The sequence below is a fragment of the Thalia democratica genome, chromosome 2 (genome assembly GCF_965202585.1).
Source record: "Thalia democratica chromosome 2, ktThaDemo2.hap1.1, whole genome shotgun sequence".
Lineage (NCBI taxonomy): Eukaryota > Metazoa > Chordata > Thaliacea > Salpida > Salpidae > Thalia > Thalia democratica.
Window position 1 is genome coordinate 3,226,264 of NC_139166.1, and position 16,925 is coordinate 3,243,188.

The 16,925-nt window shown below is 24.4% G+C and overlaps 1 protein-coding gene across 1 annotated transcript; it reads right to left on the reverse strand.

Moving 5' to 3' along the window:
* Window positions 1-15: 15 nt before the first annotated feature.
* LOC145849586 (charged multivesicular body protein 1b-like) lies at window positions 16-15,958 on the reverse strand. Its single transcript, XM_082954549.1, has 7 exons — window positions 15,907-15,958; window positions 13,899-14,020; window positions 12,579-12,701; window positions 10,231-10,299; window positions 7,025-7,132; window positions 4,975-5,018; window positions 16-692 (listed from the first exon to the last, which is right to left on the reverse strand). The coding sequence occupies exons 1-7, from the start codon at window positions 15,920-15,922 to the stop codon at window positions 578-580; spliced, it is 597 nt and encodes a 198-aa protein (XP_082810675.1). The 5' UTR covers window positions 15,923-15,958; the 3' UTR covers window positions 16-577.
* Between the last annotated feature and the right edge of the window lie 967 nt (window positions 15,959-16,925).

The following is a 16,925-nucleotide window of genomic DNA, read 5'->3' on the forward strand; positions in this document are numbered from 1 at the left end:
TTAGTAAACAAATAATTTTAGGCAGAAAAACATTTGTTTATTACAACCAACGAAAACATAGAAACTTTTTTTTTTAACTGCTCATTTTAATAAGGTATTTGTAGAATGATAAAACAACATTTATTTCTTTGCATTTGAAAAATTAAGCATAGAAAAATTCACAATAGCTACAAAGAAAAAAAAAAAGCAATTTAAAAGCAAGATAGAAAAATACTTGAAGTGTCAAGTGGTTAAACCTAGCTCAACAATAAATTTTATATACAAATAACTCTAATCAGAAAATTTTAATTTTTAGTTTTGAAATCGGAACAATTTGTATGATGTAAAATAGAAACTTTGCCCAAACTTCTGGGAAAATATTTAAATTGTTATAAACATTAAGTTTGCCAAAGGCTTAAACACTTTTAAAATAATTTTTTTCAGAGTGAATTTAAACAAACTGTAGAAAATAATAAGTAGTACCAAGTACTGTCCTACAATATATATTAATATCCGGAAAAGTTTCGAAATCAGCGGGAAAAATATGGACGAGAGAAATATGCAAATCAGCCTCTCTCACATTCGAGAGTTCTCTCGTTTACGTTTCTCTCAGTTTGGCCAGTCTCTGGCTCAATTCGTCCTGTTCCGAGGTAACGGCCGACTGACCCAGGCTGGTTGAAGCCATGCCGGGCATATTCATGTTCAGCTCAATACTGGAAATAATAAATATTATTAATTTGTATGTCTTATTATTTTTTAAAAATTCTACTATTCATGCCGGGCATGGTTATGTTCAGTTCAATACTAAAAACAAACTGTTTTAATAATTTTAAAAAATTTATTTATTTGTATTTGTTTTATAATTATTTTTTTCAATTCTACTTTCTATACCGTCCAGTCCGCTACTAAAAATCAATTAATAATTATTTTAAAGCATTTAAATTTATTTGTTTTGTTATTTTTTAGTTATTTCATAGTAATTATTTGTATTTGTTATATTAATATTTAAAAAAAATCTAAAATTTATGCCGGGTATGTTCATGTTTAGTTAGATACTGGAAATATATTGTTTTTATTTTTTTATTTAATGTATTTTTTATATACATTTTTCTGAAATCATATTCAGTCCAATATATTCAAAATGATTCTAGTAAGTATTTAAACAAATGTAATAGCAACAACATATTATTTTTATTAATTTTAAAACTTGTTATACTCCCGCTAAGCTTAATACTTATAATACTGATTAATTTACAAATATATATATATATATATATATATTCTATAATCAAATTAAAATAATTTTAGACACAAATTTGTTTGTGTAACTTGTTTTAAAGAAAAAATATGCTCATGGATTGTAAGGATAAGGGTTTAAATGGTTTATAAATAATACATTTATTAGTAAAGCCAGAATGTTAGGATATTACAAAAATACAGTGAAAAAAGATATTATAGATTATAACAGTGTTGGTTTATTTATGTTTCGTTTGTTAGTCTATAACAGCGACCCTTAACCTGGGGTAAATTCCCTTCTTTAAGGGGGTAAGCTTTCTTCACAGAAGTAATGTAAATTAATGTTTTTTAATTGTATACGTTATTTGTAAGTTAGTATTAACTGCATTTTTTATTTAAACAAATTATTTAAATTTTGTATATTTAATAAGCTTAGGTTACAAAAAATATAGTTTTCTTCCTCAAAACTAGTTAAAGTCTTGTACATGGAGGGTAAATTGTTAATTACCTTCTTTAAAAAGGGTAAAATTTGAAGTAAAAGGTAAAGAATCGCTGGTATAGAACTCATCATTTTTAAAAGTTCAAAGGGGAGTAAAAACCTTTTCACATGTTGATCTTATTTTAAGGGAACGGGTCAGAAAAGCACGGGTGACACTTTAGCACGGTGTGACACTTTAGCACGGGATGACACTTTAGCACGGTGTGACACTTTAGCACGGTGTGACACTTTAGCACGGTGTGACACTTTAGCACGGTGTGACACTTTAGCACGGTGTGACACTTTAGCACGGTGTGACACTTTAGCACGGTGTGACACTTTAGCACGGTGTGACACTTTAGCACGGGGTGACACTTTAGCACGGCGTCACTTTAGCACGGAGTGTCACTTTAGCACGGGGTGACACTTTAGCACGGTGTCACTTTAGCACGGTGTGACACTTTAGCACGGGGTGACACTTTAGCACGGCGTCACTTAAGCACGGGGTAACACTTTAGCACGGGGTGACACTTTAGCACGGCGTCACTTAAGCACGGCGTCACTTAAGCACGGGGTGACACTTTAGCACGGGATGACACTTTAGCACGGCGTCATTTTAGCATTGAATGACACATTTGTTTATGCTTATATGTTATGTTGAAAAATATAAAAATAAAGTAGTTTAGGTTTAGCGTTTAACTGACTTAACACGTTATTATAAGATAGGTCGTAATAAAATAGATAACTTTACACGTATTTGATTAAGTTACTTAAAACTATCGATGGCGCTTAAGTATCACTCCGTGCTTAAGAATCATTTTGTGCAAAAGAATCAATCAGTGATAAAGTTACACTCCGTGTTAAAGTATCACCCCGTGCTAAAGTGAAGCCGTGCTAAAGTGACACTCCGTGCTAAAGTGTCACCCCGTGCTAAAGAGACGCCGTGGTAAAGTGTCATCCCGTGCTAAAGTGACACTCCGTGCTAAAGTGACGCCGTGCTAAAGTGTCATCCCGTGCTAAAGTGACACTCCGTGCTAAAGTGACGCCATGCTAAAGTGTCACTCCGTGCTAAAGTGTCACTCCGTGCTAAAGTGACGCCATGCTAAAGTGTCACTCCGTGCTAAAGTGTCACCCCGTGCGAAAGTGACGCTGTGCTTTTCTGACACCTACCCTATTTTAAAGGTTTTTAATTATCTTGCAGTTGCTTTTACTGTCTTGTAAATTTTAAGGTATTACAAAGTCGAACAGTTAAACAGGATCCTTTTGCCAAAGGATAATAAAATAAAAGAGAGACTATTTCATTAAAGATCTATCTTCTTCTACAGTTTTTAAACAATATTTCTCAAACTTTCTTAAAGTATAGCTAATACTTTTTTGGTAAGGTTACAAACTTTTTGGTTATGATTTATTGGTTAATTGTTAAAAATAGCTTAATAACCAATTGATAAGTATAACTAAAATGTTAGGAGATTATGTTCTAATATGACAAAAGATATTATACATTAGCGGTTCTTAACTTTTTTTTCATATTTTACCCTTTTTTGGAAAGTTGTTATCAAACTTACTCCCAATATATACAGAGTTGCCACTCGTTTTTTCAAAGTTTTTTCCAGATTTTCCAAATTTCATCCAGGTTTTTAAAAGTACACATTTTTGGGTCTATTTTTAGTTTAAAGCAGGGTTGCCACTCGTTTTTTCAAAATTTTTTTCCAGGTTTTCCAAATTTCTTCCAGGTTTTTTTTTAATGATGACAAATTTTTTTTATTTATATGATAGATTTTTTGAGTCAAATCGAAACTTTACTACTGAACATGTGAAATTTGTTAAAACTCCAGGTTTTTCCAGTTTTTTTAAGTAATTTTTGTTCAAAATTCCAGGTTTTTTTTTTTGCCTGAATTGTCAAATTCCAGGATTTTCAAGGTTTCCAGGTAAAGTGGCAACCCTGTTAAAGTTAAGTTTAAGAAACTATGTTAAATAGTATAAAAACATTGAAAAGATACTGTAAAGCTACTTTAAATATGTTTTTTATAAAAAAACATTTTGATGATGACAAAATCTTTTACTTATATGATAGATTTTTTGAGGCAAATAAAAAATTTTTCAAATTTCAGGATTTTCCAGGTTTTTTTAGTTATTTTTGTTCAAAATTCCAGGTTTTTTCAGGTATTTTTTGCCTAAATTGTCAAATTCAAGGTTTCCAGGTAAAGTGGCAACCCTGTATATAAAAAAGTGTTTAATTTTGAGAGAAAAAAAAATATATTTTGAACTTTAAGCTCGTTAAACATAAAAAACCGTAAAATTAAAAGAGCTTATTTAACTTAAAAGTATACAATAGATATTTACTAACTTATAAATAAAAAAAAACTAATTAATAAAAATTAATCTACATAAATAGTAACAAAGAAAATTTACCCCCTAAAACAAGGGAATTTACCCCCAGGGGTAAATTACCCCAGGTTAAGAATCGCTGTTAATTGAAATAAAGTTGGTTTATTTATGTTTCGTTTGTTAATATAAAATCCATTATTTTTTACTAAAATTCAAGTTCATAGGGTAGTAAGGCACATTTTTACATATTTATCTTATTTTTAAGGTTTTTAGTTAGCTTGCACTTACATTTTACTGTCTTGTGAAAATTTAGTAAACTTGACTAAACAATAAACATTTTCTATTGTAAGAACACTTTTTATTTTGAGTAAAAACGTTTTTTTTTTTATAAAGATATCATTCTTTTTTGGTCATAAAATTCTTAAATTTAAGTTAATTTTCTCAGTCTTAATAATACTATTTTTTTCCTGGTAATGCAAGGAACGTCTAATAAAAATTTGATGTTAATTGATAAAAAACAGCAGACCATAGATTTTGTTTCAGAAAATTTTTTCAATCTTTTTTATGTGAAAAGTATCTTACAGCATCAAACTCAAACTTTTATACAACAGCCAATGTTAAGTTTCAACTGTTTTTAAAACAAAATTATAACATTTGTGCAACTTATACATTTTTTTCACTACTAGGTTTCGGTGGTAAAAAATTAACGAAATGTATAATGAAATAGTAAACTGCACTTAACAATGTTGCTTAAATAAAAAAAGTAATATAAAACAAGTAATTATATAATAAGTAATTATAAAAACAACTGTGGTAAAAAAATTAAGAAATTAAAAAAATATTGAAATGGTAAACTGCACTTTTCAATGTTGCTTATCTATACAAGCAATGTAAAATAAGTAACTATATTTAATTGTTTTTAAATTAATATAAAAATAAACAAAAAATCTCACCCGGCCTCGTCAGCAGTTTTGGCCATCAAAGTTTTAACGTCATCCTAAAAAAATAAATAATATTAATATCTAAATAATAAAAATGTGTATTCACGTTGTCCTAAACCATAAATAAATAATTTAAATAAATTAACTTATTATTAAATATTTTTATAAAAACATTATAAAAGTTTTAATGTCATCCTAAAAAAATAAATAATATTAATATCTAAATAATAAAAATGTGTATTCACGTTGTCCTAAACCATAAATAAATAATTTAAATAAATTATATAAATTAACTTATTATTAAATGTTTTTATCAAAACATTATTTAAGTTTTCACTTCATCCTGGAAAATATAAATGACAAAACATTTATAATGTTTATAAAAAAACACTAAAGTACTGAACAAGATTGAATAATAATATTGTCATGACAAATTAGTTTTTCACATTAATGAAAATAAATAAAAACACTAACGCAATGTATAAGAATCTAAATTAGTAAAGGGTTAAACTAAAAAATTTTTGACAATAGCAGTTTTCAAATTGGATCTACTTTCACGTTATTGTTAAAACAGTTTACAAAAAGAAAAACAGAAATTTTGGAAAGCTTTTAAATCTGTATACAACAAACATTAAATTAAATGTTTGAATCAAACTTAGCAAAGTAATAATTGTAAAATTTATTAATTGAGATTTTTTTGTATAGTAATATTTCTTTATGTATTATGCAGGGTTGCCACTCATTTTTTCAAATTTTTTTCCTAGTTTTCCAAATTTCTTCCAGGTTTTTTAAAGTAGACACTTTTGGGTATATTTTTAGTTAAAAATTAAGTTTATGGTAAGAAACTGTGTTAAATAGTATAAAAACATTCAAAAGATGCTGTAAAGCTACTATAAATATGCTTTTTATTAAAAAATATTTTGATGATGACAAAAAATTTTCTATTCATATGAGAATTTTTTTAATCAAATCGAAAATTTACTACTGAACATGTTAAAATTGTTGAGATTTCAGGTTTTTTATCAAAATTTCCTAAATTCCAGCTTTTTTTACCTAAATTGTCAAATTCCAGGTTTTTCTAGGTTTCCAGGTAAAGTAGCAACCCTGATTATAAAGTCAATATAACTATGTTATCAAGTTTTTTTTTTACCTAATTTATAAATTATACAATTAAATTATAAACCTGAGGAATAAATTGTTTAGTTTTACAATTCATATGGCTTGCTCATATATATATGCTTAAGTGTTATTAGTACTTTATCAAACAATAAAATATTTTTTACTAATTTATAGCATAAACTATTGTTTAGCATATTGCCAAAGATTAAGCTCAAAAAAAGTTCTTGACTTTTCTTAGTCAAATTCTTAATTAAAATGGATTCAAAAATACATAAGCAAAGATTTAATAAATAAATAAAAATAATATAATATTTCAATTTATTAGCAAAATGCAGTTTTTATTGATTATAAATTTTCTTATAAAACTATTTTTTATACAGGGTTACCAAATGTTTTTGACAAATTTTCTCCAGGTTTTGAAACTTCCTCTAGGTTTTTATAAGTACACATTTTTGGGTTTACTTTTAGTATAAAGTTAAGTTTAAGGTAAAAAACTGTGTTATATTTTACAAAAAAATTGAAAAGATACTTTAAATGTGCTTTTTAATAGAAAAATTTTTGATGATGACATCAAGTTTTATCAAAATTTTTACACTCAACATGTAAAAATTGTTTAGAGTTCCAGGTTTTTAGTGTTTTTTGTTCAAAATTCTCAAAATGCCAGGTTTTTAAGTTTTTTGGCAACCCTGTTTATATAAAACTAGCTGACTTTTCCTGCAACGCTGTGATGTAGTATTTTCAATTTTAAATCAACTAGTCACCTATGGTATAAATTGCTGTGCTTTTAGTAAACCATTATTGTTTTTATGTTTAAGTTTAACCAAGGAATAAAATGTAGTAGGTGTTATTTACATTTTACTATACAACTAAATGTTTTTTAACCAATTTGTGGTATAAATTGAGTTGTCGAATATTTACTTGTAAAATTAAATTACTTTATTACCTGAGGAATAAATTGTTGTGTAGTATTGTTCATCGCGTTTTCCATGTAGCTCGATTGAATGTCCAAATTTTCAAACTGCTTTTCGAATTTCTCCAGCATCTTGGATATCTGTAATAGTCAGTTGAATTGTTACGTCATAAATAGTTTTTTTTGTGACGAAATAGTCAGTTGTATAGTTAGGTCATAAACATTGTAATAAAATTCAACCAGACGCAACCAAAAATTAGTTTCAGTGTTAGATAAAATATTCAAGTCAATTAAGTTCCGTTGTTGATAACTGATGATGATTTTTAAAAACTTTTTTTTTAATAACTAGTCATAATGTAAAAAACAGAAGTTAGTGTGTAACATAATAATTTGACTTGTTTGTCACAAAAAAATATGCTAAAACAATTACTAAAAATAAACATGCAGTAGAAAATATATTTTTGATGCGTGTTTATAGTTGACATCTTTGATTTGTTTAAGCAGCTTCAAGCAACGTTATAACTTTGTTATTTTTTAATAAATAAATATATATATATATTTCATTTATTTGATTTAGTAGATCAGGATTACCTTCCTTCTAATAAAATATTTTTCTAAATAACTCTGCTATTTCGTTTTTGAATAAATATTTTATCAAACAAACAGAACGTCAACAAATCTGATAATTTATTTTTATTTTTGAATAATTTTTATTTTTGATTTAGTTCTTCTTCTGATTCTTTAAATAACTCGCTCTTGAAACATGTCATATGTTAATAAATCGAAAGTATTTTTATTTAAAAATCAAATAAAACTGTTAAAACTTATATTGAAGTACTGAGTTAACTTTTCTATTGAAATGTTTTGAAATACTTTTTCACAAAAAGCTGTTAATTTTTTTCAATTTTTAAGGTTTTTTTTAACTACGAGGATTATATGTTTAATTAAAATGAAATAAATAATATAATACACTCAATTACTCAATGTTTATCTTAAAGTATTTATAAACATTACAACGGTTCAAACTTAACTAAAGTAACTTAACAAACAACAAATAGTAACTTATTTCTAATTTAAATTAATTACTTTTAAACGTTTTAAATCTGCTTAACAGCTTTTCATTTTTATTTCAAACTTGCCTTTAAAAGCTTTTTTTGTAATTAATTACAATTTTTACTTGTTAAAGAATTTTAGAAAACTTTACTATTTCTACTGTGACTGAAATATGGTATATTTCTTTATAAACTAACTAAATGATTTCACATAAGTATTTTAAGTTAAACGTTTTGTAACTATAAATACAACTACAAATTCACTTTAAAATTTATTTCAGTATACAACTATTCTCAACATTACATATGACTCATAATAATTATAACAAGCTTTTTTGGATTTAACAGTTTGATAACTAACACAACAATGTCAAATTTATATAACTTTACAGTTCTATATTAGTAAAAAAACACGTTTTTTTATTTAGTATTGATTTTATTTTATTATTTTTAACAAATCAAAATTCATTCAACTTCAAATTTCATAAGTTTTAAAAGTTTCAAGTTCATACTGCTTAAGAAAGTTCTTACCATTAAATTAACTCATTTACCTAAGGTATGATTAATGCTTTGAACTGATAATTCATTAATATATTATTATTTTTATAAGCTTGTAAACACCATACAAATCATTTATTAAAATAAGCAGCTTTATTTAATAGTCAAACTTTTTAAATAAATCTATGCTATTTATAAGAAATACTTCAGTCAAATTAATTATTTTAAACAGAATTATTGCCTCACTTAAACTGATACTAATCAACCAAAAAACAGACTGTCAAATAAAATAAAACCAAATAATAATTTAAAGCTTTCATTATTTTATTACTAGATTTATAAGTACAATAGCTTATCATAATGGAATATTTATTTAATAGAACTTTTTGTAATAAAACGAAAAGAGCTTTGAAACTTTCGTTTGGTTTTGTTCAATTTGTTTCGAGGTTTTTAAAATAATTTGCTTAAAAAAATTAACTATCTGTTTGAAATGTTGGGTTATTTTTTCTTACACAGCTTTACTAATTTGACCAACTGATTAAAAAATTATTTAATCAGTTGTTATCCTCGCAACAGTTAATTTACTTTTTAGTTTGACCGAAACTTAGTTTGCAAAATAAATTTTTGAAAGAATAAATATACTTTTTAGTTGTTATGACTATTCACCCAAGTATAACTCGCCCCTCTAAAACTACTTACTAGCTTCAAAATTAATTCCAAGTTAATATCGATCAATTGATAATTTGTTAAATTTTATATTTTACAATTTTTGACCTCAATTAAAATAATTATTTTCAAATATAGGTACAAATATTTTAAGACTTAATTTTCAAAACAATATTTTGCTGTATTAAAACAGATCATAAGTTTTTTAGAAAATGTTATTCAATAATTTTTGCTTTTATTTTACCTTTGATTATTACCTGAAGATCTGTTTTTATGAATTAAACATTGTTTAGAAAATAAAATTTTAAAGTATTTAAAGTTATATTATTTTTCTTACCAATAAGTTGACACCTTTAATTGTTTTCTTTAAAGATAAAGGTTTTAAAGTATTTTAAATGACACGTTTATCAAATAAAGTTTTATGTTTAAATTTTCATCTTAGTCAAATTCATTTTGCTTATTGTAGTAGTTTGAAGTTTCATATAAATAATATTTCACTATTTTAATTTTTTTAACCTCAGTCAAATTCATTTTCCTTATTAAAGTAGTTTAAAGTTTCATATAAATAATATTTCACTAATTTAAATTTTTTAACCTCAGTCAAATTCATTCTTTTCGTATTAATTATAATAGTTTTACATCTTGTATAAATAAAATTTTATATATTTAATTATTGTTTTACCTCAGTCAAATTTATTCTTTACATTGTAATAGTAATAGTTTAACATTTCGTATAAATAATATTTTATATATTTATTTATATTTTTACCTCAGTCAAATTTATTCTTTTCGTATTAATTATAATAGTTTTACATCTTATATAAATAAAATTTTATATATTTAATTATTGTTTTACCTCAGTCAAATTTGTTCTTTACATTGTAATAGTAATAGTTTAACATTTTGTATAAATAATATTTAATATATTTATTTATTTTTTTACCTCAGTCAAATTCATTCTCCTCATAATAGTTTAACATTCTGTATAATTAATATTTTATATATTTAATTTTATTTTTTTACCTCAGTCAAATTCATTCTCCTCATTGTAGCTTCCATGTTTTTAGTAACACTTCCCATGTTTTTGCTAACCTGAAACAAATGGTTTTAATTAGTGTATAATGTATAATTAAATATTGTTACAACAATAATTTGTTTATCAATAAAGCATGCATTAACATTTATTAAAATTTTCTGATTTGCAAATTATTAAAATTATTTTGTTTTATATAATGATGTTCTGATTTACGAATTATCAAAATTATTTTGTTTTATATAATTAAATATTTTGTTACATTCTAACAATAAAATTTAGTTGTAATTTTAAAGTTGGCAACTATTATGTTTATGTTGGTTACATGCAAAAATAAACATGGAACATTTGAGTGTAAAAATTAACATACTAAACACAATGATGATAAGTAGTATATACGTTGTTAATTTCCTAAATCATAACAAAACAAAAATTTTCAATATGTATAAAATATTTATAGATAGAAATATTGAATAGGCTTCCCTTACAAAAAAATATATAACTGTAAAATAAAATTAGTGATTAGCATCAAAATGTTTTTCGTTAAAGTTCAAAAGCAAAATGATACTTATTTGTTTAACATAGTTTATAAATCGTAAGCAATTGTTATAACTATTGCATAACAAAATAAATTATTTAAAAAAATAATCGCAAGAGAATATATATTTCATGCTTATTTCATCAGTTGTTTACTAAGCAACAAAAATAAAGTTTTAAATCTAGCTTATATAGTGAAAATATAATCAACGTAAAAATAATAATAATAAAGCAAAGGGTAATTAACAATACATAAGTACTTCTAATTACAATGCAACTAAAAAAATATAAATAAAAATTACTTGACAACTTATAAAACAATTTATGAAACCAACGAAACAGTTTAATTAAAATCTTGATGTTTACACAATTTAGGTTTTCTTAAAAAACTCATATAGCCTCAAGTTTAATTAAATCAAAAATGTTAAAACAATTTTTAATAATTTTAGATTTTTCCAAATTATATTACTTGCACAATCAAGGTTATTAATTAGGTGTTCTGCAATAGCAGATCTTTCTGAAAGATTTAGTTTAAATTACAAAATAACTTAAAGATATATTTGTTTGTATTCTTTAGTTAAAAATTTTTAAAACAATCAAGTTTCATAAAGGTAATTTATGTAAAAAATCATTACATTTTTTATAAATATAAAATAACAATTACAAACATTTTTCCTGAAAATAACAGTCTTGATTCTTCGTTAAAAGAGTGTTGAATAAAACAGTGTTACGAATTAAATTTATATTATATTATTAATTGAACACAATAAAAATTTTCATATAATTAGCCGTCTGAATACTTTGATGGAAAATAAAAATCAGTATAGAATAAAGAAGTAAAATTATACAAAAATATAACATTTTTCTTATATAATAAACAATTAATAACAAACAATTTTATAGAAATATCAGTTAGCACTCTGTGTTAAAATAACATTAAATAAACAACACAATAATTAATTTTTTCAAAAGATTAAGTTTATTGTTATTATCACTGTTTATAATTGTTGATTTTATTACTATAATTTAAATAAATTATAAATAGTCTTAATAAGCTGCCACTTTGAATAAAAAAACTGTCCTGAATGATCAAAAACTGTTTCGAGTCATCCTGAGTTTTTCAATTCCTTAAAAAAGTTTTTTTCTACATTCAAGCATACATTAAATTTAAGTTCTTTAATTAATTTGATAATAAAACAACAAAATATTGCAACAGAATCACATTCAAAATCTATAATAAAACTGTGCTGATGTGTTTTAAAAACCATAAATCTATCCTGAAGTTTTCAAAAACAACAAAACTATTCTAGTTGTACTGAGAAAAATATCAATATATTTAATAAAATTTATACTGTATACCCTGAGTGTGTGGCTGCTTTGAATTAATATCTATTTTTTATATCTATTTTAATTGAATTATTTTTTATGGACACAGAGTTAGAAAAAGATTAATTAGTCTAAAAGACTATTAATTAGATTAATAAAATTTTATTCAGTAACACTAAGAAACAACAAACAATATACATGGATATATTAAATAATACATAACTGTGAAGTAAATTAAAAAATAATTATTATATAAATTAAACAAACATTTTTCATGGAAATAGCAACTTAAAATGTTTGTTAGAAAATATTAAATAATACATAAATGAGCATTAAATTAAAAAATAATTATTATATAAAATAAACAAACATTTTTCATAAAAACAGCAGTTTGAACTTTTTGTTATAAAAATATTAATCAATACATAGTAATGAAATAAATTAAAAAAAATATTTTTATATAAAATAAACAAACATTTTTCATGGAAATAGCAGTCTGGACTCTCGACTGAACTGCATCGATCCTGGCGGACATCCTCAGAAAGTTTAGGGCTTGGTTCTTTTGTCTGATGGCGTTTTCCGCGTAGATCTTTGCACCCTGATTAACATGATAACAAATTAAATAAAAATTTAAATTATTATTTAATTAAATGATATTAAATTTAACAAATACATGTTTTTATATATCATTTATTTTTATATTTTCTGATTATTCTGCCTTGATTGCATTTTCCTGTATACTAAATAACTTTGTAAACATAAACAAAATAAATTAAACAAATATGTGTATACATTAAAACAATTGTAAATAACTTGTAGAGATTTAAAAAAAATATATCAAGACAACACTCAAAATAAATTGCTAATATATAAGTTAATTTTAATTTTCCGCGTATATATTGGTTCCCTAATAATATAATAGATATATACTTATTACATTGCAAATTTATTTAAATTACATTTATATGTATGTTTACTGTATAAAATTTAATTTTATAATTTGTAGATCTCGTTTTAAATAAATTAAATAAATATGTGTATACATTTAAAGATTTTGAACTTATTTGTAGAAATTTTACAGAAAATTAAAGATTGGACTCAAAACAAATGTTAGCAATTATTTTTTATCTGTTAAGAAAATAGGGAGGGTAACAGACTTTTTTTCAAATTTAGTCTTATTTTTTACATATCTGGATAAGCAACTGGTTAATTTTTAACGCTTATTAAAATTCAAAGTAACTTTTGAGATATATAACAGATCGAAGTATAAGAGCATTCAATATGTTCTATTCGGGAGGCGCAGAATAAAAGGGCCCAAATAGACTATTTCACTAAAAATCTATATCTTACTTCTGTTTTTGAGCGATTTTTTTTATATATTCAACTATTTTCAACCGATAGAATTTTTCTATTCTATATGGTTGTAATTGTATCAGAATTTTTTTAGAAAACTTGTTAGATCTCAAAATTAAATTAAAATTTTTTGTTGTGTAATATCTATCTTATAGTAAGTAATCTAAGCTTTAAAATAACAGTTTGAAATAAGAGTTATTTAAAAAAAAATGTTGGACTCCCCTCCCTATGCACTTAATGAAATTATTTGTATGTTATAAATGGCTCCATGATAATATCAAAAAATAATTTTTCAATTGATTTAAATCAAATTAATATGAAAGATTGCTTATATAGTTTTTCAATTGTTTAAAAAGCAATACATTTCAATTAAACCCTACTACCAATTACAACTAGTCATTGAAAAAAATGGTATCATTACTACTGTTATCTTATTTCAAACCTCCATATTATTCTGAGTGATCGCCTTCTTCAATTTAGCTTTTTGAACTTTCTCTTCCTTCTCACATTTTTTGCTCTCCCTCAGAAGTTGCTTGCTGCCGAACTTCAGCTCAAAGAGGCATTCTGTGAAATTAATATATATGTATATCGGCAATCAAATTATTTGGTCCTAGGACCTGGAGTATGTAGAAACCTTTTGGTTATTGAGTCTGTCAAATTAATATTTAAAAAAAATTTGTGAATAAACGTTACACATAAATGTGAATTAGTACTCAAAAGCTTTTTATTTTTGTTTTCTTAATTTGATAAAGTTTTAAAAACTTTTAAAATGTTCAAGTCAAACTTAGAAGTGTGTTTTTTTTTCTACAAAAAAAACCTAAAAGTCTGAAGCAGGGTTTCCCAAACTTAATTTCAAGTGGCCCCTTTTAAATAAATTAAAAAAGCTATTCCCCGTCAACCCCAGAATATCTGATGTAAGTTTAAAAACTACTTAAAACCTTTTTTTTGCTCTTCCTCACTAACTCTGGAATATTTTGTGTAAGTTTTCAATAATGATCTCAAATATGCACGAAGAGCCACATTTACACAAAGACACCTTTGTACGGGTTGACTTTGTACGGTACTGTTATTATTTTTTATACTATCACTGTTGCCCCTAACCTTATGCATGGTCGGTATTATAACCTGATGGCCCCATGTGACCCCTTTACTGCTCATGGCTTAATAAATTTCTGTCATGGCCCACTTTTGGGAAACCTTAGTATGAAGTAATACATTAATTATATAGAAAAATATAACTGAATACTATTGATGACATACCAAGGTTTAACAAACATTTTTATTTTAAAAAAGATATAATAATATTTCTAGTATCTAAAAGAAATAAAAAAAGTTCTTGAGATGTAATCAGTTTTGTAAGAAGTGTTTTTAAACTGAAAACACTTCATAAAAATAATGCCATTGTGGTTAAAACAACAACTAGGTTTTTTTAAAACTGGTTCATAGTTTGTGGATTTTTTTACAAAGCTACCAGGTGCTTTATGAAAGTAAAAATAAAATAATAACACAGAAAATAAAAGATTGAAGTTTGAGAGCTATACAGCTTTGTTAAAGGAGCATACTAAAAAAGTGTAAAAATTTAGTAAATCAAATGTTATATTTAATTTTTAACCAATCCTTTTCCTAACTTCTATAGAAATTCTTAAAGTAAATTATTTTTTATTGAGTAAGAAAAACAATAATAATAAAAACTTCAATAATAACATTTAACAATATTAATAGTAAAATTATACAGTATGAGTACTAATAACATAAGCAAAAGTTCCTGAAATTTATAACTTTTAAGTTTAAAACCTAGGATGAATTATTAAAAAGTTTTTTTTATTCGAAAAAAATAGCCAAAAAAACAACCTACTAAACATAAGTATCAAAAATGTTAAACTAACTAGATATGAACAGTTTATCAAGTTGGTATATTCTTTTAAAATAGCTTATAACTTACATTGAAGAGTTTTAATTAAGAAACAATTGTAAATTTCAATGGTATAGCTCTTAGTTAAATGGACTTGATTTAATGGAAATCAGTAAACAAAAAAATAATATTACAAGGTTAATGAAAAATAAAAGTTAAATTCTCATACCTTAAAACAAAGTCTAACCATGAAAGTAAACAACAAAGTGGAACTTACTTGTAAAACCTCTATCAGTTTTCCCAGGAAACAACCTACACTTTAACTCTTAATACAACAAAAAAATGTCATTATTTAGAATTTGAGCTTTAAAAATATTTTTAAATTACTTTGTACTGTAAAATAGTTGAGATATAAATTTAAAATTAAAACTAGATACATCCAGAACCTTTCAAACTTAATTTAGATCTGTTTTTATCATCTTTTGCTTAAAGTTAATTAGCAAGGTGTTTTCAATATATTTTTTAAAAACATTTAAAGGCAACAAAAATTAAATTATATGCTTTCAATATAACTATTTAAATCAAAAAAAATACTTACTTTCCATAGATGGCATATTGCTGTTGTCTTATTTAAAAATTCTAATAGATCTAAAAAAATAATATTCAAATTCTTATAAAATATAGGCTTGAAGTAGTGTTTGGTTAATATTTAAGTGTTTAGCTACAAATTAAAAAAAAATTTAAACCTAAAAATATTTTTGTTACATTTATACACTTAACAGTAAAATATTTAAAAAACTGTTAATATTTTTATTTCTATGTTACAAATAATTTTATCTAAACTATTTATATTTTTATTAAAAACCACAAACTTAAACTAAATTTAGGTACTTTAAAAACAATAAAAAATATGTTTATTGAAACATAGTAGAAGGATGGGTAACTTAAAAGTATTTGTGGTTTATTTTCATAGGAACTTTTTAAGATTTTTTGAAAGTCATTATGGCATCAACAAATCATTTTCAATTAAATGACATCACAATCTTTTAAATATTTTCGAAATTCAAAAGTTGTTTAGCTCAGTTTTATATGTAACAAATAAAAATTCATTGGTTGATTAACATTAGAACTTTATCCCAAGCATAACTTAATTAAATATGAAGATTTTTTTTTAATTTCATTCAGAGCTGCCAAATGTTTTTGAGCCAAAAGGTTTTCTGAACTTCTTCTAGGTTTTCAACAGTACAAGAAATTGGGTCATTTTTTGGTTTAAAATCAATTATTTGGTAAAAAGTTGTGTTAAATAGTATTAAAACATTGAAAAATATCTTAAAGGTTCCATAGATGTATTAAAAAACAACCTTTATCTATATCAGTGGTCAGCAAACTGCGGCCAACGAGGGCCAAATGTGGCCCTTAAAATCAGCGACAAGCTCCCTTTTAGCTAAAAATATACATTTTAATAACAAAAAAATAAAAGGTTTTGTAATAAAAACTTACGTTTAGGCTATTAATTCAATAGAACTCATTACTAGTGCTCAACTATTGCTTAGATTATCATTTTTTTCATCTAAAACAATATTTTCTTACTGATTACTAGAAATTTACATAAATAAA